Source organism: Penicillium citrinum, assembly GCF_028827155.1.
Source record: "Penicillium citrinum strain IBT 23319 chromosome Unknown utg000001l:1.0-4955037.0:1.0-4956770.0, whole genome shotgun sequence".
In the NCBI taxonomy this organism is placed as follows: domain Eukaryota; kingdom Fungi; phylum Ascomycota; class Eurotiomycetes; order Eurotiales; family Aspergillaceae; genus Penicillium; species Penicillium citrinum.
This window is the reverse complement of record NW_026622686.1, coordinates 1,763,714-1,790,108: the sequence shown is the minus strand read 5'-3', so window position 1 is coordinate 1,790,108 and position 26,395 is coordinate 1,763,714. Positions and strand designations below refer to the sequence as shown.

Below are 26,395 nucleotides of genomic sequence, written 5' to 3'. Positions count from 1 at the left end.
CTTGCAAGTTCACCTATAAGTTTAATCAAGGTGAAGGAAAGACTACCGTCTGCACCTTCAAGCCACACCTATTCCCTTTTTGACTCGGACTTTCTACCAATGCGGAAAGCATCTCAGCGACTCAACGGTGATGTAGGAGCTAAGATCGCCTCCAGTCCTTTGACATCCGCTTGTTGGTCTCATCAGCATGCCCCCTCCTCCTGATGCAGTGCAATTGTGCTCTGAGGTCATGCAGATCCCACCTTTCAATCTCCATGATCTTATCGGCACGGCAATGCTATTTTTGCAAGACACCGAGTCAAAACCGCCATCTGTATAGTATTTACAGAATACCCCGCTGTCGGTATATGTAGAGTCTATTCCTCCAATCAAATCTAAGCATTTGGCGGGATTTTTCACATTATTTCCCTCGATAAAATAATAGTCATCATCGCAACTGGCTCCCGTGTAGATTGAAAGTACCCAGGATGAATCTTCTCGTTTTCCCTTGTTTATGATAGGATTCGTTTCCATAGGGGCGTGCTGGCCTTCGCGATCTCCGGCATTGTAAACGTTGACAGCCCCCCCTTTCGGTGTTCTGGAACTCAGCGTGGGCAGGAAGAGTGAGCATGAGCCCACATAGAGCCAATAGAATGAGCATTTGAGAAATAATGGCTGAAGTGATTGGGTACATCATTGACATCTGTGTTGGCTCTGATTGCTGCGAGTACCTTGTCTCTTTTATATTCTATCCCGCTCCGAACGCTAGCTTTCTCGTTCTACAAAGCTCAGCTCTATCTTTCATGCTGAGTCTGAAACAAGTCGTCCCTGGGTCCGCGTCTCCTTTTCATTGTCTACGTGACTAGAAGTTCTACGATATCCTTGTCAAATGGCTTTGAAGAATACTGAGGAATATGCTTCAAATGGCTTGCCCCTCCAACCAATGTGAAAGAGTATGTTTCATTGTAATCAATTAATGAATTACGATGCCCAATCGGACTTGAAGAGGCATATCCATGGAAATGTCCCTTTTACTAGTGGTGAGCAGTGGTATTGGTGATACTTCATCAAAGGAAGTGCATTACAACATTAGGATATAGCAGCTTTTCTCAGTTCCCGTTCCGTACTAGTAAGATCGCATGACTAGGCCATCAATACAACGAGTAGTATAGCCGAGAGATATGATTATTTTTAGTCTCGCCTATCTGAAGAATATTCAAAGAATCGTGTAAGGCAACTCATTCATCTTTACAAGTATTCGGGCTCGCTGGCACAGACCGTCATACTTCTCGTAGAAGGAGATGGGGTTGGTCGAGGCCGGGGCATCGTTCGCTATCCTCCAACGTGATCTCACTATACGGACTGGGATCGGTCCATATAATGTCAAAACTGTATATAGTTCCTATTCTCAGCCTTTTATCTTAATATCTAGCTCGATGAGCCTACCGATCTTCCGGGTATTTAGGGGCTTCAAGGCCGTGGCCCCCCCAGCTCTTCTATTATACGCGATAGTCGGCGATGTTCCCAGCAAACCAAGATATTTCCATCTCCTTCATAGTTTTCAACCAGACTTTTGACGCATTTGTAATCATTCCTCTCGCAGGATATGTCAACTGCAATTCCTAGGTCTTTACCTAATGGAGCGACAGTCTGATATGGTCGCGCCCTTTTGCCATCTATAACGGGGTTAGAATTTCGATTCCGATGTTTATTTTACGTGTATGTGCTCTTATTCCAGACTTGGTTTCGGCCTCTGTGCCATGATGAGTCCGATGTTATATCCCGAACCTGCACCAAAAACTTGACGAAGACATTGAGCACGCTCCAGGCCTTTTGCACTTAGGCCATCACCCCCGTCCTTTGGCTTCTCACCGTGCCGGATGAAATAAATGGCTGGATGGGCCATCGCAGCATGCACCAGCATTGCTTGAAGAAGATATAATAGGATAGTCTGCATTTTGAGGGTCGAAATTCCAGTTGTTCTAAAACAGTATTGCGGTCGGTCTTTTTGAACACGGGTGAAATCATACCCTTTGGTAGTTTTAATATCGATGACCGAAATGCAATATTTTGCACCTTTATAAGCCTCCAGTCGGCCATATAACTGCGTGACATACACAAGGCATGCGTCTATTTCGACCTGTGATTTGTCAGGTGCCTGTTGAGCCACAATATACACCACCTTCAAGTTGGTATTGAGCGTGAATTGGGACGCCTTCAAAAATGGTACTAGCATTGACTGACGAGTGTCTCACGGTAAGAATCAACTGACTTTGCAATTATGTCTTATGTCCAAGGGTTAGGTGTCAAATCCAATATCGAGGGCGCACACGGAGGTGTACTTGTGTGGCACGGGGTCCAATAAGATGACCGATGATTGCCAGGTGATAGATATGTACATACAGTCAACGACAGACTTGGACGGCTGTGATAGTCCAAGAACCATTTACTCCTAGACCCATGCCGTCGGATTCGTCGATTTTCTCATCGTTTTACTAACAGAACAACAGTACTTGTGATGCCTAGGTAGCCCCCGGTTGCCCATTAAGGGTCATTCTTGGACCGTACAACTACGCCTACGATATTATCTGCTTCGGTCGGAAATCCCAGGCACGAATAAATATCTTGAAAACGTAAATTATTTTGAATTATATTAAATCTGGTACTGCGAACTCATTTCTCAAATAAAGTAGCTATGAATGACTACCATGCTCTCCGTCTACCGGACGACGTATCAGTACACCCAGGCATAGGATCAAAACCCAGCTACGACTATAGGACTTAATAGAACTTTGCTCCAGTAAATGAAGCATCACATACCATCCTCCATATCTCCTTCTCCCAGCCTGGAAGCCCTGTGAACGTTTTGTTTAGGGTACATGGGTCTGATCTGTCCGAAATACTACAGAAGCTTGCATTCCCGATGTGAGAGACCTGAGTTTACAATTTAATTTACGTAGCAGCTTTCAATGCAAGTCATTGGGTGTAACTATACAAAATGGGAAAGCCATAGTATTAGCAATTATACTGCGCTCCAGGCCATGACTCAAACTTGAACGCGGATTAAAGAAACGATAGACCTTCAAGCGACGCTCGGGTCTTTAGTATTAATTAAAGTGCACAATTGACAGAGGGCAACTCTCAAACCCTTTGAGACTACTCGATAAGCATAATAACATGAATGAATGGACATGAGCCCAATATCGGGCCAGAATTTCTTCGAATCTAGACTTCTGCCTTGGATACTGGGGCAGTGTCTTTGCCCAATGACCCAGCCCTTTCCTCGCGAAATTCTGCCATTTTCTCCGACTGGATAGCACCCGTCTCAAGCTGTCGAACGTGCTTGAATTGGACGCTTGTTTTCCAAGGCTTGAGGCCCGGAGTTGTGAACATAAGATCCACGTCTTCAAGAGTTTTGCCGGCCGTTTCGGGAATGCAAAGAAGACATGGATCGTCATTGCGAAGCAAAATACTCCAAAAACAAGGTAGACCTTCCATTTGATATTTTCAAATGCAGGTGGCACGAAGTATGACAAGGCGAAATTGAAAATCCAATTTGACGCGGTTGAAACTGCCACAGCTTTACCACGGAGTCGGAGAGGATACAGCTCAGGAGGGTAAATCCAACTAACTGGGCCCCATGTTGGTGCAAAACTTGCAACAAAGAGGTATGTGCAGGCAATGACACCCTTAGCCGCAGCAGGAGAGTCGCCCAGGTCCCATGACTGTTCACGGGTATTATTCAAGCCACCAGGAGGGGCCGGTTTGCCGTAAGAAGCCATGATGCCGGCATTGGCAAACATCCAGGTCATCATTAAAGTCGATCCGACAAGCAATGGGACTCGACGACCCCATCGATCGATGAAAAGCAATGCAAAGATGGTCATCACAACATTGATCACGTATTGAATAGAGGAGGCGACTAAATTGGCATTACCGGAGAGACCAGCCATGCCAAATACATAGCTATTTCCAAACTGTTAATTTATTCCACGGCAAGAGGGGAACTTGGAGCATGGACTTACGTGATATAAAGCATCATAACGTTCATTCCAGTTAGCTGAGACCAGATTTGAGTGAACATTCCAATGTGGGTGCGATAAATCATGTTTGGCTTAAACAAATCCAAGTATGAGGCATCGGAGTTTTGGCGCTCGAACTCTACCATGTCCCGGATCTCTTGAAGTTCGGTTTGAACGAAAGTGTCATTGCGATCACCCTTTGCGTGAACCAGAGCGAGTACCTCGTGGGCTTCCTCCCAACGATCATGTTTGGCAAGCCAACGAGGGGACTCAGGCATGATGAATACCATGAAGAAAAGGAACACTGCAGGAATCATTTGTAGTCCCCAGGGCAGACGCCAGGCTGATGGACCGTCAAGAAAGCTACTCCCGTAGGAGACATAGAACATGATCAGAATACCCCATGTAATTGCCCATTGTTGAGCACCAACAACAGTTCCACGCTTGCTAGGCTGGGCTAGTTCAGCGACATATACAGGGACTTGGGCACTCAAAATTCCAACGGAGAGTCCATTGATGAAGCGGCCAACGACGAGTTGGCCGATACTGAATGATGAGCACGAAATAGCAGATCCAATGCACCAAATAATAGAACCGACTTGAATAGCACGTCGTCGACCAAGCCAGTCTGTCAGAATACCAGATACCAGGGCACCAACGAAAGAACCACCAGGCATCGCAGCGGAGATGCCACCCTGGGTGCTCGAGGTAGGCCCTCCACATTCGCCTTTCTTATTGACTCCAGTCTGGTTAAAGAAGCATCTGTACTGCTGCGTGCCAAGGCTATACAAATGGATGCTGTTAGAAGAGGCGAATCTCAATGTATTCAGAAATCAATGTGATTAGTATGGCTGAACTTACATGGCTGACATGGAGGAAATATCGAAACCAAACAATGCACCGCCAATGACGGCCACTGTGGTAATCACATAAATGTTCCCGATCGTGTACCCCATGTTGATAGTCTCTAAAGCCCAGGAGCTCGAGGATAATGGTAGGGAAGCAGCAATCAGAGTGATAAAAAAAGGAAAAAGCCAGTGACGAGCAGGAACAGACGGGGTTGAAGTATAGAATAAGGGTCTCCACTAATTCCATGAATCACGAGACATTTTGATTAAAAGAAACCGAGAATAATGATACATCACGCTGCTTTACCGCAGAAAGCATCAAATCAGCTCGCGAATGGGTGCAGGACTTCAAAATTAGCCTAACTCAACATGGTAAACGCGACCAAGGCAATTTCCGGACATGCGGGGGCGGAAGTGCACGATTGTCTGATCGTATACAACATAATCATATCAATACATTCAGATGATCTTATCGAAGTTTGGTCATTGTCTGGGAGGCGAAGACACTATGCCGGACGTAGCCAGTCTGACTGAAGAGATCGAGGATACTCGTATATAGACTTGGCCATCAACATGAACTAACGCAGGATTTCCCCAGACTTTGCTGCCGCTGTCCTCCCCAGACTTCCCCAGAATACCCTGTTTTCCGGGGTCTCTTGCTTCTTCCAGGTCACACTGTCGTTCTCCAGCCAAAAAGCGTTCCACTACCGAGTCTATCTGAGTTTCTTGGCCATACATCCAATTAGCTTACTCTCTCTCCCGCTTGGGCCTACGCGCGCATGCAACTTCGAAGGTCGACTGCCAGCGCCACATGGTTTCATCGAGTCGTTCTACAACATGTTTCTGTTCGAGGATCGGAGTTTAGGTGAATTTCTAAATCAATAGGTGAGGGTGGACAATGAAAGGTAGTCAACTTATTCCCGAACCGTGCAAGACCCTTGATCCAATATAGTACTCATCATGCAGCCATCCACAACGGACAAATCAGCAATGCTGGTTGTCCTAATCTCATTGGAGCTGACACCAATATCCCGGCCCGGGGTGACTTGGCCAAAATCTCGGCAAGGCTGTGTCATTGGACGCCAGACTCATTTGTTACACCCCTTTAGTTCTTTATGTCTGGTTTGTCCCTTCCATCCCCCGATCGGTATAGGATCTGCGACTAGAAAATTCTTTTCCAGCCACCAAGCCACCAATAATCATGGCTGACTCTTCTCTTTGACTGAATCAAGAGTACTGATGGGTGTTCTCTTAAAACCCCTTTTCATACTCGGATGAGGGGTTGCTCGAGAATCGACTACCGCGCGGAGTAACGCGAGGCTAAAGAGGAAATCGTGGTTTCGTTTTATCTTGTAACTGACCTTTTACTGCTGGAAATTCTAGCCATATAATAGATCAGGATAGGTCAGGTTAGCCATTTCAAAAGATGGACTACCGACCCATACTCGCAAATCTCGACGCAGGTTCCGGGAAGCGCGGCATCTCGAAGCTCTTCCACATCGACTTGTCTCAAGCAACGCGACTGGTGTGATCTCGTATAAAGTACGGAGTACAGTGCGCGCATGTCTCTGTGATCTGTCAATGGTCAGGCCGCATGTCACAACGCAACTTATAGTGGAGTGAATGTCACATTATCCGTAAGCCACTTCGACACATGGCGCCGCCGAGTACACTTGGCTCGAGCTATTCGAGAATCCTTCCGCAACATGGCGTGCAGCCACGGCATCATTCTTCATTTGTTGATATCCAGATTTTCTGGGGTTGGAACAGTGGTCAAATCGATGGTCTGATCACCTCGTGGTGTTCTAATGAACCAGTCACCAATCCGGATATCGTCCAATAGTAAATGATATCCCACTCGGGCTCTGCTCGTATTGCCTAACCAGGTTTGGCTTGATATAGCTGAGAGTAGCAAGCTGGCACATGCAATATGACAAGGTTTCCTCTCCAAGAGTGTTTGTACATAGTCCGCCAGTTATTGTTACTTTTGTGGTATTGAAACAGTCCACTCCTGTTCAACTTCCTTACATTTAAAACAATAACCTAAGTATTTCCTACTCTTCATCCCGTACCTTCTACTCTAAAGGCAGTTTAATGTGTAGAAATACCAATGACTGAATCTAGTAATATCATGTCAGCTGACCTTGGTTACCCCAACTCTTCGACTTTTCATCTTCAGTTCCAATTGAACGTGCATTTTGATGGAAAAATTGCATTCCCACGATCGGGTACTGATGATGGGACAGAGTTTTGCTGAGTCTAGCATGCACAATTCAACTGACAGTATTCCACCTTTGTTAGATCATCCTTACCCAGACGACACCCTACCCCCGCCTTACTCCGAACATGATATTCATCAAAATCACCCAGGCAGTACAAACTCGGGGCAAACCCTTGAATGTGATGCCTCTGGGTCGAAAGTCCTCCAAAGTGCAACGATCAAATTTCCACCAGCCATGAATGGCTACTTCAACTGGAAATCCACTACCACATTCCATCTCGGTCCGACCGCGGAGGAGAAGCTTTTCGCCGTTTCACTTCCAGCCGGTCTTTTCAACAGTAAACCTTCTATTATCCTTCATGATGGACCTACCAATAAACACCCAGCCCTAGTCACATCTCGAAGCGACAAATGGGGTCGCTTAAAGCCCATTGAAATCACCCTTTGTCCCCGTCCCGGCAACTCTCGATCCTCCGATTCCACGGAGCACCTGATCCCTTCTTCCACCAGTCGCACGTCCGCGGCATTCACCTTCGAGGTCAATACTGACTGTAAGGGAACCGAACGTGAACGATTTGAATGGCGGAGCAGTCACGGTAACGAGATCAAACAACTCGCTACTGGGCATTCGTACGGCTGGAAATTAGTGCGGCTGACAGGGCCAGTCCACGGTGCAGGGGGTAGTAGAAAAGACCGCGACGTCGGTATTTCCAGCGACAGGCGAGAAATTGTAGCTGTGATGGCACACAACGCTTCAATGAGCATGAACAAAGGCTTCCGGTTTGTATTTTTTGGTACTGGGTTGACTGGGACCTTGGGCGAGGATTGGGAGGTGATGACCGTAGTATCGGCCATGCAATTTTGGTATCTTGACACGGTGGGTGTGTCCACTGTAGGAGCTGCTTCTGCCTCAAGCAGTACTGTTACGGTTTGAATAGTACTTGTTGTAGTCTAAACCCCATGGGTCGAAGTAACTCGGGAGAGCGTAGGCGCTGAACCTTCGGAACTCTCTGCACGAAGCTGCTCTCTGCCTAGGTAGAGTAAATTAATGATATATATTGTTGACAAATGAACCTTTGAATGTTCTTCTCCATTTGGTAACCTTTGATTACGTATATATCGAAGTTTTGACACACTCTCTCTGTTCATCCTGCAATATAGAATGAAAGATTTCGGGGATGGTCGGAGACTTAATTTAAACCCCGGATTATCAACAGCCCCCGGGTTGATGGGGTGGAGTCTCCAATCAAGACGGGTTCAGCGGGTATTCGATCATCCATCTTCCTATTTCAATCAAGATGCAGTCCATGCCTCAAAAGAGGATTGTTCTCATACCACTACACGTACGATTAACTCAATAATGGCTAAGTCGTCTGAAGCGCACCAGCTTGGCATTGCCACCTTGTCTCTTGGTAATTGGAGAAGACATCGTCTTGAACCCCGACTTCAGGCCGCTGCCAAATCTGGCTATCAATGGATCGACCTCTTCGATGAATGTTGGGCGGCTTATCTGGAAGAGCATGGCTTGCCCGGGGATCAGTTATGGGAGGCCACTCCTCAGAATCTACAAGTGGCTCGTAAACTCGGGGATCTTGTCAAATCGCTAGGCATGAGAATCGCCTGCACTCAGCCACTCCGTCAAATCGAAGGAATCAAAGATCCAGTCGAACGTCAAGAAACATTAAATCTGGTCGCCAAGCGATTTCCCTTCATGCGAGCCTTTGATACGGACCTTGTATTCATGTGTGCCAATATTCGTACCGACTCTGGGGTCACTTCGGATTTGAAAACCGTGGCCCGTGATCTGGCTGAACTCGGTGACATGGCAGCTGCCTATGCAAAAGCAGACGGTGGCCAGATGCTGAAAATTGGATATGAGGGACTATCATGGGCAACTAGAAACACCTGGTCTTCTTCATGGGAAGTCGTGAGATTTGCCAATCGCCCTAATGTGGGCTTGATTCTAGATGCATTCAACATCCTAGCAGTTGAATTTGCAGACCCTTACAACCAGGAAGGGCATGGACGAATTTATTCCAGCTTACAACAGTCTCTACAAATCCTGACTGACTCACTTACATCACTCGCCCTGACTGTACCCGGAGATCGAATCTTTTTCTATCAATGCGGTGACGCAGAGCTCATGAACTCTGCAACTTTCTCTCCACCGTCTGATCCCACAATCCATTCTCTTCTGCCATGGTCCCGAGGACATCGACTTTATCCACTGGAGCAGGATCGAGGTGGTTATATGCCGGTGGAGCTAGTCACAGCTGCTGTGTTGGCAACAGGTTACCAAGGCCCTATCTCTCTTGAGGTTTTTAATAACTCTTTGAATGAGGCTGGCAACGAAATTCCAGCATCTCATGCCGCCAGAGGAATTCAAGGATTGAAAAATCTAATCCAAATCGCAAAGACACTCCCTGCCTTTTGGAAGAATCTAGAGAATTCTCGTGAAGCTATAGATCTTGTCACCAAACGGTTGAAACATAATGGACATCGGTTATGAATATAACCAGACGATACCACTGGAGTTTCTACGCAAGACAACCTCAAATTTTCCAATCATTCAAATCCACCTCCAATTATTAGTTACTCAGATTATCCCAATTAACTACCAATGGAATGTTGTTCTATCCCGTGGTTCAAAGACGGAAATACTGTACTATTCTACGTAGATACTATCGATCAAGGTCCTCATTTTGACATCATCCATTTCGCATCCTTGCACAATCCTTCAATTCATATAAATGCATCATTTCCGCCTATTTCTAGATTTTGTCTTCCTTAATCTCACTCTCGTCGGGGAGTCTTGAGTATAAACGGTGCATTTCTGGAACTATTGCTTCTGATTCCGACGACACTTAATCCTGAAATGGACATCGTGAACTTGGATAATCAGATTAGACATGAGCCTTTCTCTCTATTTTCCTGCGACAAGAACTCCTCTATACCGCATTTTACCGTCCTCCAAAGTCTTGAGACTATCCTTGACACCTTCCAAGGTCAATGGGAAGGTCATCTTGACAGGCTTGATACCATGTACAGCCGCGAACTCGAGCATATCCCGATGAACTTGACGCGCAGAGACGATTCCTCCTTGAACTCGAAGACCATTCACCAACAACGGCATATAAGGAATCTTGAGGTCGCCGGCGTCCACGGACAAGGGAGAAATGACACCATTCGGGGCCATCACATTGAGGTACAATTGCCAGTCCGGTTGACTGCTCGTGGTGACAATGAGATTATCAATCGGCTTCTCAAGTTTCAATTCCTTTGCGCCCTTTGTCGCCAAGAACTCTGTTGCACCAAGCTTCAAAGCTTCTTCTTTCTTGCTATCGGTTCCTGAGAAGACAATGACTTGACAGCCCATTTTAGCTGCAAATTGTATGGCCAAATGACCTAACCCACCCACACCAACAATTCCCACCCGCGCAGTCGGGCGGACCTGAGCGACGTGGAGCGCATTCCATACGGTGGAGCCTCCACACATCAAGGGACCAGCATCTTCAGGTGCGATTCCATCGGGAATCTGGAAAAGGAAGGCTTCACGCCAAACTGCATGGCTAGCGAAGGAACCCTGATCAAGGTCCGCCATGGCATACATCTTGCGCTCAGGGCAGAGAGTCTCCCAGCCCGTCAAGCACTGTCGGCAGTGGCCACAGCAGTCATGTTCGTATCCCCAGCCTACGCGGTCGCCCTTCTTCAATAGCTTCACATCTGGGCCAATTGCCTCCACCACACCGGTTCCTTCGTGGCCCAAGGCCATGTCCGAGTTGCGATAATGAACATCAGTGAAACAGACGCCAGAGTGGGTCACACGGACAAGGACATCATCGTGTTTGAGGTCATCACGGCGGGTCTTTTCCTCGCGAATGGAGCCATCTTTGGACCCCTTGAATACGGTAAATTCGATCGGCATGGTTGGTGAATGAATCAGAATATAGCAGCAGATAACTCTAAGTGTTCGTGCTAGCTACGCATTCAAAGGAGGACATCCAGCCCACTTATATCGTTCCAGCTATCTGCTCCTAGCTTCTTTACGTCACCATGGAGACAATGAACAGGATTCGACAAGGCTACTCCTTCGATTTGGGGTTTCCTCAAAACATACGGCCGTTAAGAGGGTTACAGTCTGTGATGCAATTCCCGAGACCTTCTCAAAGTCCAATGGGCTACAGATACCATTGGCAGCCATCGCGTCTAACTTCGCCGCAAATTGACTAGATTTGGCCGAAAGAGCCAAAGGTGAGGTAGAAGACTATGAACAAAATTGAGCAGGGTTTGTCAGAGCTTTTGCAGTCTTTGTATGGGATAAAGATGACTTGATGAATTGTGGTGTTAAATGGTGAGGTCATACATTTGATACTCCCAACGCAGCAGACCCGCACGAAAGCAGAAACCGGAATTGCAGCGAGCTCATGTGGATTGCTTCTGGGTGAAAATTACTAAGCGAGTGCAATTGGAAATTAGACAGTATACAGCCCTGTATTGGAGTTCAATTCACTCAATTCAATCAATTCAATCAGTTCAATCAATTCAATCAATTCAATCAGTTCAATCAGTTCAATCAGTTCAATCAGTTCAATCAATTCAATCAATTCAATCAATTCAATCAATTCAATCAATTCAATCAATTCAATCAATTCAATCAGTTCAATCAATTCAATCAATTCAATCAATTCAATCAATTCAATCAATTCAATCAATTCAATCAATTCAATCAATTCAATCAGTTCAATCAGTTCAATCAATTCAATCAATTCAATTAGTTCCGTATGTACTCGGTAGTGCTAAAGATGGCAATCCTACCTGAATATGCAAAGACAGTGGATCTGCACAGGAGCCTTGATGGGGAGGATATAAATCAAAGAGTAGTACATGCGACAGAAATTATGGAAAACTTTGCTTTTAAGTATACATAGTATTTCTCCGAATTGGAAAATGCTCTCCGGGTAAATGATCATATTTTGGGTCACCTAGTATAGTCATCTACTGGTAACACCTCCGCTGTTAAATGGCGTTGGAGTAGGGTATGCAAACAAAGCCCAACCTAATGTTCCCAACAACGAGTCCATTGATGATTGAGATATAGTATTATTCCAACAATTTTCTTAGCAAAGTTACTACCATTCTGTCTTCACGAGAAAGGCAAGAAATAGAGGCCAGCACTGTGTAAGTTTGTCAGGTGTACTTGCAGCAGGTTATGTAGGTCTATTCGACAGAGATGAAATAAGGGTATTATACTCCATACATAACATGCAAATCCATGAATTTCTGGAATCGAAGAACATTCTCCAACAGCGGGTTTCGTGATTGGCCACCATCTTGGGTGGAACAACACGAGCATAATGCGGTTCGCGTTAGTCAAGTTCTCCATCCTGCTTGAGTTTACTGTATAAAGGCCCTTCTTTACAAAGATGCCTCCAATTCTTCAAGATTGTGTTATAGTCATTTCTTTTTCCTTTCTTTTTGCTGCGTACAACTGACCATCTATTGAGATGAACGAACTGTCACTGACTTTAAACTATTTAGCAGAGTACCATGTCATTCTCGGAGTGTTTGAAGAGTACCCGTGCACTCATCGAAAGCTTTTCATACTCACCAATAAATTCACCAGGGGTCTCAGGGGTTTTGTGGTCCGGCCATGCCGAGAAACAGTAGATTTTACGGAGAAATCAAACGATCGAACGATAGATCGAAGTGGTAGGGTCTTAATCTCCGAAGAGCTAATCATTGCCAGTTCCACTCCCTCGGGTCCGATTCACTAGCCTGAATAGATGCTGATCGACGACTATTTCCGTTGATCACAGTCAATACGGGGACAATATCCCATCGATGGGCTCCATTAGCACACAAATCAGACGAACTTCATTCGGCTCTTCTCGATTTTTTCTTCGGCACATGGGCGGAGTGTATAAAAAGAAAACATGAGCCCCCATCGCGAGAGTGATCTTGACGACTGCATAGTATTTTTTTCTTAATTTGTCCATGTCCAACTCTTGACCTTCTTTATTTTCTTGATATCGTTCTCAGTCACTCTTTTCCTACTTCAGGACCATTAATCTGATCGTTCCACCATGGCCCCTCTCCGGTCATGGTTGGGCGCCATTCTGGCAGCCCTACCAGTAGCTATGGCAGGACATGGCGACCCTATCAGCCAGAACTATATCGTCGAGTTTGCAGATCCTCACACTGTCAGTCCAGAGAACTATTGAACGCCTTGTGATTCCCTAGTAGTATGCTAATAAATTAATATAAAGTCTACTTCTTCTTTTCTCTCCACCCTGAACAGTCATGGTGTCTCTGCTACTTTGAACCACGACCTTTCTTTCGCACTTTTCCACGGAGCTTCATTCAAACTCGATGATGAAAAGAACCAGGCCGCTATTGTGAAGCAAATCTCCTCATGGTCTACCGTCAAGAAAATCTCTCCCGTTCGTGAGATCCACCAGGTTGAGAGAGGAGTCTCGAATGTGGCCCACGACACACTTGTCCGCCGTGATACTCACAGCTTTCGCCGCCGTGACACCGCTGGACACGAAAGCAATGACTACCCTCATGTCATGACCGGAGTAGACAAGTTACGTCGCGAGGGCTACTTGGGGACCGGGATTCGCGTGGCTGTCGTCGATTCCGGAGTCGATTATAAGCACCCTGCTCTTGGTGGCTGCTTCGGCAAGGGCTGCTTGGTCGAGTTTGGTTTCAATTTCTTGGAAAATACCACTGATCCCTGGGAGGGCCACAGCGGGCACGGTATATTCTACTTAATCTGACTTTTTGGTGGTTCAATTGCTAAATTCCCTCAGGAACTCACGTCTCCGGACTTATCGCTGCCCAGCCTAATCCTTATGGTTTCACTGGCGTTGCTCCCAATGTCACTCTCGGTCACTACAAGATTTTGGGTACCCCGAAAGTCAAGCTCGGCACCGATCTTGTCAGTGCTGCGTTCAAGAAAGCCTATGAAGACAAGGCCGATATCATCTCTGCCTCTTTCGGAACTTATAGGGGTTGGAGTGATGAGCCTTGGGGCCAGCTGGTCCAGAGGCTGGCGGATGCAGGTCTTCCCTCGATCATTGCTAGTGGAAATGATGGAAGCTTGGGCTTGTTCCTCGCCTCAAACGGTATCGACAACTCTGCGGGCATCGGAATCGGGTCGTTCAACAACAAGTATAGCCCTTTGCTCTTGACCGGCGCTACCTACTCCACACCCAACGGCACTCACGTATTTGGCTGGCAAGCAGCCGAAACTTCCGACTTCAAGAACGGCTCTTATTCCCTGTATCCTAGCAGTCTCAACTCATCTGTCGTTGGAGACTCCTGTGAGCCTTGGACCGGCAATCACCCCGACTTAGAGGACAAAATTGTTTTGATCCGCTACGGTGGCTGCCGTGGCAGTAAGCAACAAGCAAACGCGGTCAAGGCCGGCGCGAAGAACATCTTGTTCTACTACAATGAACCGGGTACCTATGCTTTTTCTGTCGTAAACGACAGTCTTACCGGGCTTGGAATGGTTTCGGCTCAGACTGGCGAGAAATGGGTTCAGCTTGCCGCGTCCGGTGTCAATATCACCTTGCATATGACTAGCGAGAAATGTGGTAAAACAATTTTCATCAACGAGACCAATACGCAGTCCGGTGGCCAGATCAGTGAGTTCACTCAGTGGGGTCCTAGCAATGAGATCCTTCCGGTCACTGCTGTCTCGGGCGTCGGTGGGTTTATGCTGTCGACTTGGCCTGTTCTTGAGGGCAGTTATGCCGTGGAGAGTGGCACTTCGATGGCCACCCCCTACGTTGCTGGCTGCATTGCTCTTCTGATGGAGGCCCGCGGTAAAGGCAAGGTGACTCCAGCTGAAATCAAGTCTCTGCTATCTACCACTGCCAATCCCAACGCTTTCCACGATGGTGTCACTGCTTCGCCTTTCTTGGGATCTGTTGCCCAGCAAGGCGGTGGTCTCCTCGACGCTTACAAGCTTGTTCACACTACCACCATGTTTAATGTCAGCAGTATCTCCTTCAATGACACTGCTCATATTGCCCCGGCCTACATCCAGATCAACAACACTGATAGCTCTCCCCATATCTACACCATTGGTCACCGTGGTGCGGCTACCGTGTACACTCTCTCAACAAATGGTTCTATTCCACAGGAAAATAACCTCGGAGATTTCGCTGATCGTACGACCAATGGGGCCTCTTTGAATTTCAGCTCCTCCACACTTAGCATCGGTGCTGGCAAATCTGCTGTGCTCATCGTCACTGCTACTCCCCCTAGAGGTATCGATGAACAGCGTATTCCTGTCTACAGCGGGTACATCACCTTCAATGGAACCTCACCCAACGACCATTTCTCTGTGCCCTACCTGGGTGTCTCCACTGATATGCGTAATGTCACTATTCTAGATACCTCTGACGGAAGCAACGCCATTGTGGACAGTAGTGATAACGAGCCTATTCAGGCCGATCACCAGTTCACTCTGCCTGGAGTGAATGATCCAATGGACCGCGCGAACACCAGCTATCCTATCTTTGAGACTAAACTTTCTATGGGCACAGATTTGCTCCTCGTTGGTGTTAAGCCAGCCAACAGCCACGCTATCTTCTCAATCTCCGAGTCAACCGCCGTTGCTCGGACTGTCGATGGCATCAGTGGTCCTTCTTCTACTTCTTGGACCGGTCAGCTGGCTAATGGCTCTTACGTCCCTCCGGGTAACTACTCTATGGTTGTGCGTGCTCTGAAGATCTTCGGCGACCGACACTCTCCTAAGGGCTATGATACTGTCAAGAGTGTCAATTTCGGTATTACATATGCCCCCGCTGAGAACTAAGTGACGACTTCTCGATATTCCCATCACTTTTAGTCACTGAATAAGATTGTTTGAATAAGTGGATTCGGATGCTCATACACGTGCTGTGGCATGGCTAGATAATGCGGGTTTTACAAAAAGATTGTAAACATGGCACCCGTCTAGAAACAGATCCTAATTCCACGTCTATGTTGGTGTACCATAAATTATACACTCCTGGGAGCTTACATTCTTGTCAATCGCCCTACAATTTGGTATCAAGGGAGTGATGACTGATTCCGCCGATAGTTTAGTAATAGTAATCTAGTATCGTCGAATTTAACAACGTTCGACACCAAAGTTGATGTATTCAAGCTCGCTGGCAGTTTGCTGTTGTGAGGCTAATATGCCCTTATGGGGAGGTACTAGGATATTTGGTGCTCTAATTTGACACTTTCATCCTTGAAACGTTTTTCTTTGATGGATATCCTTGAATTTTGATGTCTTGCTTGGTATCCGGGGAATTCTAGACATGTTTGTGGAAATCGGCCTCTCTTAAAATTCATTATTAAACACCACACTCCCTGCATCCCAATTTAAAAGTGACAAATGAATCTAGAGCTCCACGTTTGTGTCGACACCTCAAGGATTCCACATATTGTATTCCACAAACTAAGACCCAGGCAAGGCTCTGTAGATCTGGCAATACCTATATCTCCTAGTAGACATCGCAGAATCGTTGACGAGAGCCATGCCTCATGGATTGCTCTTATTTGAATTGAACATTCGAGATGAAGGCAGCTTGAGGATTGTAAATTCTGCGACTGGACATTCAATAACTCGTATATCGCAACTTGAACTTTGAAGAAGTAAAATTTCTGCGGGTTGTGGGGACAGCCCAGTAGCTTCTGATGAGCTAGCACAAATATTGCGATCTTAACTTATATGCCGCAAACTACCTAGTTTGCTACTTAGACGAAAGCGTGGATAAGTACCAACACTTTCTTGAACATCATTGAATGTATTTTCTGGGGTACGGGTCTCGACCTGTAAGTGCAATTCAAAAGAAAAAAAAAGCAATGGCACTATTTGATCGCTAATGTCGCCGATTCTACTGAATCCGATTTCTACTCGGCGGGATTGCCATTCTTGCGAAGTTTTACCTACAGTACATAGTATGTTCATAGCACTATGTACTCCGTAGTATTTCTCACATATCAGTATTTCCTAGATGGGATAGATGCAGTAGCTCGTACATAGTATGCACTAGCCCCTCGTCCCTTTGCAATGGTATTGTACATACTTGCCATGGCTTCTAGGGTACCTAACTGCTGGGCTGAGTCTACCGACATGACGAAGTACCGTCAAATTGACTATCTATGTAGAAGTCGGGAAACATGTCCTCTTCATGAGTACAGTGATTGCAAGCAGTGTCACTCTGTCTACAGAAAGTGAAAATGCCCTTCAGCACAGCATGACTGCATGAGTGGACTTTTTTTCAATTTCTTTTGTAAGCCTTCAGCTGCGCCTCCCCACTTGCGGTCGCCAGAGTTCTTCAGAGGGAGAAATATGCGACGATCCCTTGTGCCGCTTGACGATCTTGACCCGCTACTATTTAATGTAATGTAGAATTTTTTAAGACGATCCTAGCCCACAGGTTTGTATTCAGCTTCGTACCTGTCCTATTGCATTTTGGTATAGCCAAAAAATCTCCACCATGTACGAACTCGATCTTCGATCCGAGCTCGTGCCAAGCGACCTGAATGCATGATAGTCTTACTAGTGAGATGCCAAGTGATTTCCAGCCGTGCAGTTGAAAGCGTGGTGAGTACTATATAAACAAGGAGAGCCTTAATACATTTTGACGGTCTTAAGCAACGCTTGTGCAAATCAATTGACAAGGCCAGTCCCTTCAAACCCAGGGCTGCTCTCCTATATACTCCGTGTCAGGACTAGTACTGGGACCATGCAATTCTTCACACTCAGCGCCATCCTGGCTCTCGCCCTCCCTGCTATGGCCATCCCTCATGCCCGGGAGACCAGAAATGCCAATGATACTCAGGTAAAACTTCTCTCATATTTCTTTCATTGGGCTGTAAGTTAATCAGAGTTCAATCACAGTTTCAATTTCCATCTCACTGCTACCCAGATCCCTGTGCTGGAATCACGTCTCAAAATAAAACCTACGTTTGTGGAGATCCTCGACTGGGGCCTATCAATGTACCGAAGAAATTCCCATTGAACAACCAACTTCGCACCTACGCACGATTTGGCGCGCTCTGCCCAGCGGAATTCCTCACAAAATGGGCCGGTTCACCCGATGCTAATGATTCATACGAGTACCCCCCATCCAACGGCTATGTCGAGAACACAAAAGGGGATGCAATCATAGGCAATGCAACTCTACCTGTTGGGCAAAAAGTTGATCGTTTCGGGTCTGAATATGGATCCTTCTTGGCGCCGCTGGGTGCGCCATATATCCAACGCTCACTGCCCCCAAGCAATCTTATCACTTACGACGGTGACTATCCTTTCAATTATCATGTTTATCAAGTGACGAAAAGCTTTGTTGTTGGATTGGGCCCTATTGCCCCTTGGTTTGAGCAGCCCGGTATGGGAACTCAGTTTGTTACCTATACCAATGTCATGGGCTTGCTGGAAGGGGGATATTTGAGGAGGCTCCAGCCGGAGGAATATGACGAGGCAGTCGAATATTCTGACGGGTACACATCTGGTCCGTCAAATTAATTTACTTATAGCCATGAGTACTGAGCTAGCATAAATGTCAATAGCGTATTTAGCCTCTCACAGAAATAGTATTGAAAGTCGTCGGCCTACAAGCTAGCATTCGGCTCGATAACCAAGATAAACGGAATTTTTGCGTTCACAACTAACAGTCCCTACTCGAATGTCAATTGGAAAGTGATATACATTTTTACTATAGTTACTCTTCTTTTTTCGGTCTTTCAGTTTGAATTCTTCCGCCTTTGGCCAATTCTCGCTACGGAGTCAATTCTGCCGGACATTCTGCAAGCGGTGAAAATCGCGATATCGGACAGCCAGATTGGGAAGCTCGCCCTAAGAAAAGTCTATTTGGCGCTTGGTTGATTTGAAGAGGTTATTAAAGGAGAAATATTGAAGATTCTTCCGTCCTGAGAAGATCTCAATTTTCCCCAAGATGATGGAGATTAGTGGTTTGAGTAGTGCCAGCACGCGAGCACAGGATACTGAGAAGGATGCTGCCTTAGCAGTGGTCAGCGATGTGGCGATAGAGGTCGACCCAGTCATTGCTAAAAGAGTACTGCGAAAAATTGATTTATATTTCATGCCAGCGATGCTAATCGGTACGAGGACCATTCTTTTCTTCAATTGATAAATCTAGCTGCTAACAAGAGAGATCACATCAGGATATGGCATAGTTTACTATGACAAAGTGAGATAAATACATGATAACCTTGAGAGATTGAACTCCGACTCAGTACTAATGAATACCAATTTAGGCTATCTTAGGGAGTGCGACTCTGTTCGGAATGACCACAGATCTAGAGTTGCAAGTTGTTGACAATTCAACATCTCCTCCATCGGTAGACACCTCGCGTCTAAGCTGGGCCACTTCTATATTCTACTTTGGGATGTTGGCAGGCCTCTATCCGATGACTCTTATTCTCCAACGCTTCCATACTCGTTATGTTCTTGGGCCAGTCGTGCTGGTCTGGGCTATTACCTGTGCGGCGACTGCGGGGGTGACAAGTTGGCAAGGCCTGTTTGTCCAACGATTCTTCCTTGGTGGGTCTCTTTTCTGGAGTATGCGAGAAGGAATTTGTACTTACGGCCTATAGGTGTCATCGAAAGTGTCATTCCAACTGCTTTCATGACTATTGTCAGTAGCTATTATACCCAAAAAGAGCAAGCTCTACGACAGGCCTGGTGGTTTTCTGGCGTTGGATGGTTTACCATAATTGGTGGCGCTCTGAACTACGGGTTTGGCCAGATTACGTCGGGGTCATTGGCACGATGGCAGTACATCTACATTCTTGCTGGCGGATTGACCTTTCTGTTTGGTCTTTGGTGCTGTACTATGCCAAATTCTCCTGTCTCAGCTTGGTTCCTGACTGCTGAAGAACGTAAGGTGGCTGTAGAGCGTCTACGGAAAGGCCAAACTGGTGTCCGATGCCACCAGATCAAGATGAGCCACGTGAAAGAAGCAGCCACTGATGCGAAACTATACTTAGTTGCCATCATGATGGCCGCTGCGTAAGTCATCGACCCTCTTGTTATATATTTGTCTCTTCTAATGGACTCTCAGCTACACAATAAATGGTGCCATATCTGGATTTGGTCCTCTGATCGTCTCAACATTTGGATACAATACTCTAGACTCCATTTTATTTCAGTTTCCAGTTGGGGCCGTGTGTATCATTTTTATTCCGCTCTGCGGCTATGTCCCAACTGTGGTGCCAAACACGCGCATTCCCATGCTCATTGCTTGTTGTCTTCCAGTGATTGCTGGCTGCGTTATGATCTGGAAATCAGACTGGGGATATCAGCCTGCAACTCCAGTCGTGGGATATGCATTAACGGGGTTTTTTGGTCCCGTGGTAAGTCTTATTATTACGATCGGTGCTAGCAATGTTGCTGGTGCAACGAAAAAGTCTATCATGGCTAGTAGCACCTTCGTTGCATACACTGTAGGCAACATTATTGGCCCGCAACTGGTCAAGAGTAATACCAAGTCTCAGCATTACCCTGAATTATGGGAGGGTCTGATCATCTGGTGCGTTATACATACATTGCCGATATCTACGGGATTTTGCATATCTAACATTGCAACAGTTATTGCATAACGATAGCTGCAGCTGTTGTGCTATACGTAATTCTATGGAGGGAAAATCGAAAGCGGGCTCTGTTGGAGTTGGACGAAGTGCAACGTGATAAGATTGCTTTCGATGATCTTACTGATGGACAGAACCCTTTCTTCACATATGCTCTTTAGCGTCTGTTTCTGAAGGTCGGACTCCATTCAGTATGGTTCCTGGGCAGGTCTCTTGAAATTTTCAGCTTCTGTTCCCACCTATGATCCAATGCCTTTTGCAGCTGGAATTTCGAAAGAGACATATATGTCTTGGATCAACTCGATGCATGACTCGATTCTTATCTTCTAAGTCGTTTCATAATAGATACATCCTCAGTCTCGACTGACCAAAATAATACACACCAGGCGAATGATAGTAGAAAAGGAAAAAAAAACTTCGAATATCACATATAACTAGAAAAATTATCCATCGAGACTCTCTCGTTGGCCGAACGGAATCTTAAGATTCCGAGATTTCCTTTCCCCGCAGGGACTTTTATAGTCTCCATTCTCCTTTAAACGAAGTCATGTCTTGATAAAATGGAAAATTCTAAAAATTCAATCATGATCGTGCAAAATGACGATGATCGTACTCTCACGCGAGATCGACAATTTGAAGTAACATGGGAAGCCTCCGACCGACAAAACCCACGGACATGGCCTGTTTGGTACAGAAGCTTCATTGTGGCATCCATGTCATTCTCGACAACAGTTGTGTATGAAATTCCACCTTTGCTATTTGATTTCTTTATGTAGTCGCTCAAGCTCACATTTATTTACTTAACAAATCCGCAGGGTCATATATACAACGATGTATACATCAGGAGTAAAAGGGATGCAGGAGGCCTTTGACATTTCATCCGAGATTGTTGTTCTTTTAGGGCTGACAACAAATCTCTTCGGTCTGGCTCTTGGCTCTGTTGTGCTTTCATCCTTGTCGGAGATCTATGGCCGACGGCCTGTTTACTTAGTATCTGTTCTGTTATTCGGTCTCTTAATTCTGCCCGTGGCTCTCGCCAAGAATATTGGAGCTGTATTAACAAGCAGATTCTTCGGGGGATTTTTCGGAGGAGTGATGATTGCAAGTGCTCCTGGAAGTGTCACTGATGTAACTGACGATCGCTATCGTGCCCTTGCTCTGAGTTGCTGGAGCCTTGGAACGATGAATGGACCAGTCTTAGGTATTCTCACGCTGCTCAACAGCAAACCGTGTCCTCCGTTCTTCATGATGAATACTCACATAAACAACTCATATAGGTCCGATAATTGGCGGCTTTGTATATCAGTATCTTGGTTGGAGATGGATAAACTGGCTTGTCCTCATCTGCACAGGCGTCTCATTGCTCTTAATGCTGCTTGTGAAAGAGACATATGCACCTGCTCTTCTCCGAGCAAAAACAAGAAAGTTGCAAATTGAAAGCGGTGATGAGAGATGGTGGTGCATATACGACCATAAAGATAGCGGCTTTCAAAGGCTGAAGACTAACCTCGTCAGGCCAGTACGAATGATTGTGCTCGAACCTATCTGGTATTTTGTCCCCAACGGATGCGAAAGCACCATCCCATCTCAAACCCCGAAGATATGGCATACTAACATCAAGTGTTTCCAGCGTCTTTTGGAATCTTTACGTGGGAGTAGTCTATGCAGTTCTCTTCCTTTGTTTTGTGGCATACCCAATTGTATTTGGGGAAATGCGCGGTTGGACACCCGGACTTGCAGGGCTCAGTTACTGTGGCATAGGAATAGGTACTGCAATTGCTGTGATGCTGGAGCCATTGATTCGAAAGATAATTTCCTTGCACCCCAATGACCCGCAATCAGGAAGGCCGCCTCCGGAAGCAGCTGTATTCGCAGTCTGCGTTGGAAGCCTGCTCATTCCAATTGGAGAGATATGGTTTGCATGGACAGCAAGTCCATCTGTCCATTGGATTTGCCCGATCCTTGCAGGGTTGCCTTTTGGTCTGGGTAATGGATTAACATTCATTTACGCTACAAATTATTTGGCCGGAAGTTACACAATCTATGCAGCATCAGCATTATCTGGTAATTCCATCATTCGATATGGGCTTGCCGGTGTATTACCCCTTGCCGGGTCAAAAATGTATACCACCTTGGGGGCAAATTGGGCTGGAACGATGCTTGCTCTGATTGAATTTGCATTAATCCCAATCCCTTTCTACTTCTACCGAAATGGTCATAAAATTCGACTTAAAAGTCCAATGATCACAAAGGGGGTCTAAGCTTGGGATATTTTCCCTTCAAAGATAAATAACAGTTGCAGCATGACGCTCTCTCAGTTTGAGGAATGCAAGAAAGCAAATTTCTTCTATAATAGTACATAGTAAAGAATCTTTCCATCCAGGGTATTCCAAAAAAAAGCCAAAAGAGAAATTAAGAGCGAATTTGCTAGCAGATGAGTCTTTACTTCATTTTCCATCGTCCCAATTTAATCCCAGACAGGAGGAAGATTGGTGTCAACATCATTTTCGAAAAGTGACCGAAGCCATTCCATTCCATCATCTATCATTTCCCCTGAAAAATGAGTGTTGGTCTCGGGCTCCAGCGAACCAATTTGGCTGGCTGGAATATATCTTGTATCACCCCGAAAAGTACGCAATTCATCATCGACTTCGGCCTCGATAGGTCCGCGTGGAATGACTCCACAGCCCGAGTGTTTTGGGAGACCGATTGATTGCTGGGCGTCCGAATGGGTGGAATTTATTGTTGTTGATGTTCGAGTCGCTTGGTGCGTTTGCTTATTGACATTTTTGCATAACCGGGCATTAGAATTGGACTTATCAACTTGGATTCAGTCAGATTTACCGCAATTTTGTGGAATGAATGCAACCTCCGAGGGACTCACTGTTATTTGCAAACTTATTCGAGCTTACTGATCCCTCTGTTAAGTTGATGCAATGAGAATGGTTCCAAGAAGACGGAAAATGTGATTTATTCATCAAAACCCCTGGATCGTCAGAGGATTTATCATATGTGGATAGGGTTGCTTCGGCCATTTCATTTAGTCTCCAAACGGCTCGTAATAGCTTCGAGGACGTCCAGGTCTTGCGACAGTGCTCTTTGAGTGCTTTTGCAGCCTCCATCGTCACTGCTCCATATGTGTCCCTGAAAGCCGACTGTTTGATTATCAAACCCAATGCGATAATAGTAGCGTTGGTCAAGTAATGCAAGAACGGAAATGTATATTTCGGATGTTTCTCAGGAACGTTCCTGAAGTCAACAATTATACGTTGGGCTATTCGCATGCATATCACTTCATTTTCGACGGCCTCGGGTTGATCGATACGCCATGACCTTTGAAGCATTGGTTTCCTAATTAGTAAATGGATGGATGACCAACGCTATGAGAAATTATTAGCGTTTCTTCTTCTTTTCAGATGAAGCAAATTGCTTTCACGGAAGATACTGACTATGCGCATTATGAATTGCTGCTTGACTTGCCACCAAGCCAATGTCTCTGAGCTGTCATTGCCTGGGTTGAGGGGATCGTAGGCAAACTCATGCTGAATAGATTTCTGAGACTGCGTGATAAGATGCTCAAGATACTCATTTAGCAGCGTTGTTGAGGTTTTATCAGATGTGGCAGCGCCATAAAGAGCCTCCCAGACCTTCCCAATAACCCTAGAGTAGCTTGTCATGGCTATTAAGTAGGGTACTGCAGTGGGTTCCTCAGTCATATTCTCCAGTCTAGTAGATCTCGGGGCTCTTCTCAGACATTCCAGCCTTTCATCGCTGATGTTGCGAGGGAGTCCAACGTCAACATTCACATCCTGAATGAGGAACGGTCGACCAGTCTCAATTGCTAGTCTCCGGTCTAATAGGTAGATGCACCACCAAATTCGACGAGCCATTTCTCTCTCGAACGGATTCATTGATTCTACTACCTTTTCCCGGTGAAGGCCAAGATGGTGTGCATGAGATATTGACAGGGCCAAAATTTTTTCGGCAGGTCCATGGGAATCGATGCGGAAGAGATATATTACCTACATTCACTGATAAGCTTCTTAATCCCGCGGAGTATGAATAGGCCATCTTACCATTAAGACCACGGTTTGCAGAAGGAAAATCTGATCCCCACATTGGCCAAACCCATCTATCAAATCGCCGAAGATATCCCTTGCAGCGCTATAAAAGCTCCATCCTGCGGAATATGGACCTTCATCTCCTTCGAACCGCGATGATTCGACGCATTTACCATTTGCAAGGCACAACAAAATGTGAGCTGTCTGTATCCGATGAGTTCCATCAAGATCATAACCGCTTGAAATTTGATCAAATGACACTTCCCAGGTTTTTTCATAGACTTTCCACATACCCGGAAGATGTAGAAAGGGGACAAGAACGTGGACCTCGTCACAGAAAGTATGCATGATGACTTCCCATTGTCCCCTATTCGGAATTATTGCATAGTTCCGTAAGACCCTATGGATCAGACTTATTTCTTTACCCGGAAACTGACGGAGTGATAATTCCGGCGAGGGTGTTAAATTGGACCTATATTGGCCATTCGGTGAATCAGATCTGAAGCGTGAATATTCAACACCCATCTGCTCCAGGCGTCCTTCAACCACAGTCAGATTATGGGCGAGAGATGTTTCCCCGGAGAAGGTTTGTACTTTGCGTGAAGAATTCGAATTTGTAGGAATCACTTCGTTTCTCTCGGTTTCTTTTGATACATCAATCTGGCTGCGCTCATCATGATTCTGATGCCCTGTTTCAGTAATATTCGACTCGAGCTTTTTGATCGAGTTCATCTCATTCTCCAATCGAGTCAAGCGAGAACCTAGCTCATCCTTTGCCAGATTTAAATGAGTGCTAGTACTAGTTCGCCATCTCCCTCTCATGTCAGTTCCGTTTCGCTGACAATCAAGATCTCTGCCTAAGCAGGGCTGGCAAGGAGTGTTTTCATCACACTTTAAGAATTCAGCCAGGCTCTATCCATCTCCTCGCTAAGAGCCGTTGATATACATACCCTAATTTTCCGGCGCTGGCATTGGTCACTGACACTCAAGTCAGTATCCATTCTCATATAAAGTTTTTAACTTAATGCATTCATTCTTTCCATACCAGGCTTTTGATGCATATCGGCCCCTTTTGGATCGTTTTGGAGGTGGCTGACTCGAATCCTGGTATTCACGACCAGAATTGGCACATTGCATGGCATTGGAGCTCGAACAAATAGACTCTATGATTTGATTTCCTTGATCCGATAAAGCTCAACCTGCTAGTATCACCTTGGTGTCCGTTGCCCACATTGACAGTTGGAGGTTCGGGATCGGATCTTTTCTTTCTCTCAAGTGGGGACGACGGAAGTTTCGGAATGTTCGGCGTTCGACGGAATTTAAAGGCAGCGCGGGGAATTTTAGACTATTCGACATGAGGACAACCTTGCAAGCACTCTAAATGAGAGGCCATTCAAGTTCCCAGTACATACTATGAAAAAAACTTGATTTATCTATAAAGATATCTATGTCATTCAAACTTGCGCTGAAGATCATAGTCCTTTTGCATGGCATTATTGCATAAAGTTGTAGCAGAGCAGACTTCGAGTTCCTATCTCAGCAGATTTCAATCGATATCTATTGGATTCAATAGTATTGAACCAATCGTCAGTGAGTGAAAATTGCTGTCCACATGTGCCGTGAGTAAATCAGTGTGTTTAATTG

General features: G+C 45.8%; 10 protein-coding genes across 10 annotated transcripts; 6 read left to right on the top strand and 4 right to left on the bottom strand.

The window, feature by feature from the left end:
* Nucleotides 1–1,259: 1,259 nt before the first annotated feature.
* N7469_000659 (phosphoglycerate mutase family protein) lies at nt 1,260–1,936 on the bottom strand (the record flags this gene model as incomplete). Its single annotated transcript, XM_056639579.1, has 4 exons — nt 1,260–1,368; nt 1,426–1,475; nt 1,513–1,655; nt 1,720–1,936. 4 exons carry the CDS (start codon nt 1,934–1,936, stop codon nt 1,260–1,262), a joined length of 519 nt encoding a protein of 172 aa, XP_056505336.1.
* Nucleotides 1,937–3,204: 1,268 nt separating this feature from the next.
* On the bottom strand, nt 3,205–4,957 carry N7469_000658 (sugar porter family MFS transporter; the record flags this gene model as incomplete). The annotated part of the gene is made up of 4 exons (XM_056639578.1): nt 3,205–3,348; nt 3,453–3,945; nt 4,005–4,784; nt 4,863–4,957. 4 exons carry the CDS (start codon nt 4,955–4,957, stop codon nt 3,205–3,207), a joined length of 1,512 nt encoding a protein of 503 aa, XP_056505335.1.
* A 2,156-nt stretch (nt 4,958–7,113) lies between these two features.
* N7469_000657 (uncharacterized protein) lies at nt 7,114–8,004 on the top strand (the record flags this gene model as incomplete). The annotated part of the gene is made up of 1 exon (XM_056639577.1): nt 7,114–8,004. One exon carries the CDS (start codon nt 7,114–7,116, stop codon nt 8,002–8,004), a length of 891 nt encoding a protein of 296 aa, XP_056505334.1.
* Nucleotides 8,005–8,430: 426 nt separating this feature from the next.
* On the top strand, nt 8,431–9,579 carry N7469_000656 (sugar phosphate isomerase/epimerase family protein; the record flags this gene model as incomplete). Its single annotated transcript, XM_056639576.1, has 1 exon — nt 8,431–9,579. One exon carries the CDS (start codon nt 8,431–8,433, stop codon nt 9,577–9,579), a length of 1,149 nt encoding a protein of 382 aa, XP_056505333.1.
* Nucleotides 9,580–9,993: 414 nt separating this feature from the next.
* N7469_000655 (NAD(P)-dependent alcohol dehydrogenase) lies at nt 9,994–10,995 on the bottom strand (the record flags this gene model as incomplete). Its single annotated transcript, XM_056639575.1, has 1 exon — nt 9,994–10,995. One exon carries the CDS (start codon nt 10,993–10,995, stop codon nt 9,994–9,996), a length of 1,002 nt encoding a protein of 333 aa, XP_056505332.1.
* A 2,158-nt stretch (nt 10,996–13,153) lies between these two features.
* Nucleotides 13,154–15,900, top strand: N7469_000654 (uncharacterized protein; the record flags this gene model as incomplete). The annotated part of the gene is made up of 3 exons (XM_056639574.1): nt 13,154–13,270; nt 13,337–13,829; nt 13,883–15,900. The coding sequence occupies 3 exons, from the start codon at nt 13,154–13,156 to the stop codon at nt 15,898–15,900; spliced, it is 2,628 nt and encodes an 875-aa protein (XP_056505331.1).
* A 1,924-nt stretch (nt 15,901–17,824) lies between these two features.
* On the top strand, nt 17,825–18,606 carry N7469_000653 (TNT domain-containing protein; the record flags this gene model as incomplete). The annotated part of the gene is made up of 2 exons (XM_056639573.1): nt 17,825–17,920; nt 17,980–18,606. 2 exons carry the CDS (start codon nt 17,825–17,827, stop codon nt 18,604–18,606), a joined length of 723 nt encoding a protein of 240 aa, XP_056505330.1.
* A 430-nt stretch (nt 18,607–19,036) lies between these two features.
* N7469_000652 (putative MFS transporter) lies at nt 19,037–20,851 on the top strand (the record flags this gene model as incomplete). Its single annotated transcript, XM_056639572.1, has 6 exons — nt 19,037–19,202; nt 19,254–19,291; nt 19,359–19,644; nt 19,698–20,112; nt 20,165–20,632; nt 20,692–20,851. 6 exons carry the CDS (start codon nt 19,037–19,039, stop codon nt 20,849–20,851), a joined length of 1,533 nt encoding a protein of 510 aa, XP_056505329.1.
* A 423-nt stretch (nt 20,852–21,274) lies between these two features.
* Nucleotides 21,275–22,951, top strand: N7469_000651 (MFS transporter; the record flags this gene model as incomplete). Its single annotated transcript, XM_056639571.1, has 4 exons — nt 21,275–21,426; nt 21,506–21,891; nt 21,968–22,238; nt 22,321–22,951. The coding sequence occupies 4 exons, from the start codon at nt 21,275–21,277 to the stop codon at nt 22,949–22,951; spliced, it is 1,440 nt and encodes a 479-aa protein (XP_056505328.1).
* Nucleotides 22,952–23,157: 206 nt separating this feature from the next.
* Nucleotides 23,158–24,580, bottom strand: N7469_000650 (fungal specific transcription factor domain-containing protein; the record flags this gene model as incomplete). Its single annotated transcript, XM_056639570.1, has 3 exons — nt 23,158–23,513; nt 23,575–24,070; nt 24,140–24,580. The coding sequence occupies 3 exons, from the start codon at nt 24,578–24,580 to the stop codon at nt 23,158–23,160; spliced, it is 1,293 nt and encodes a 430-aa protein (XP_056505327.1).
* Between the last annotated feature and the right edge of the window lie 1,815 nt (nt 24,581–26,395).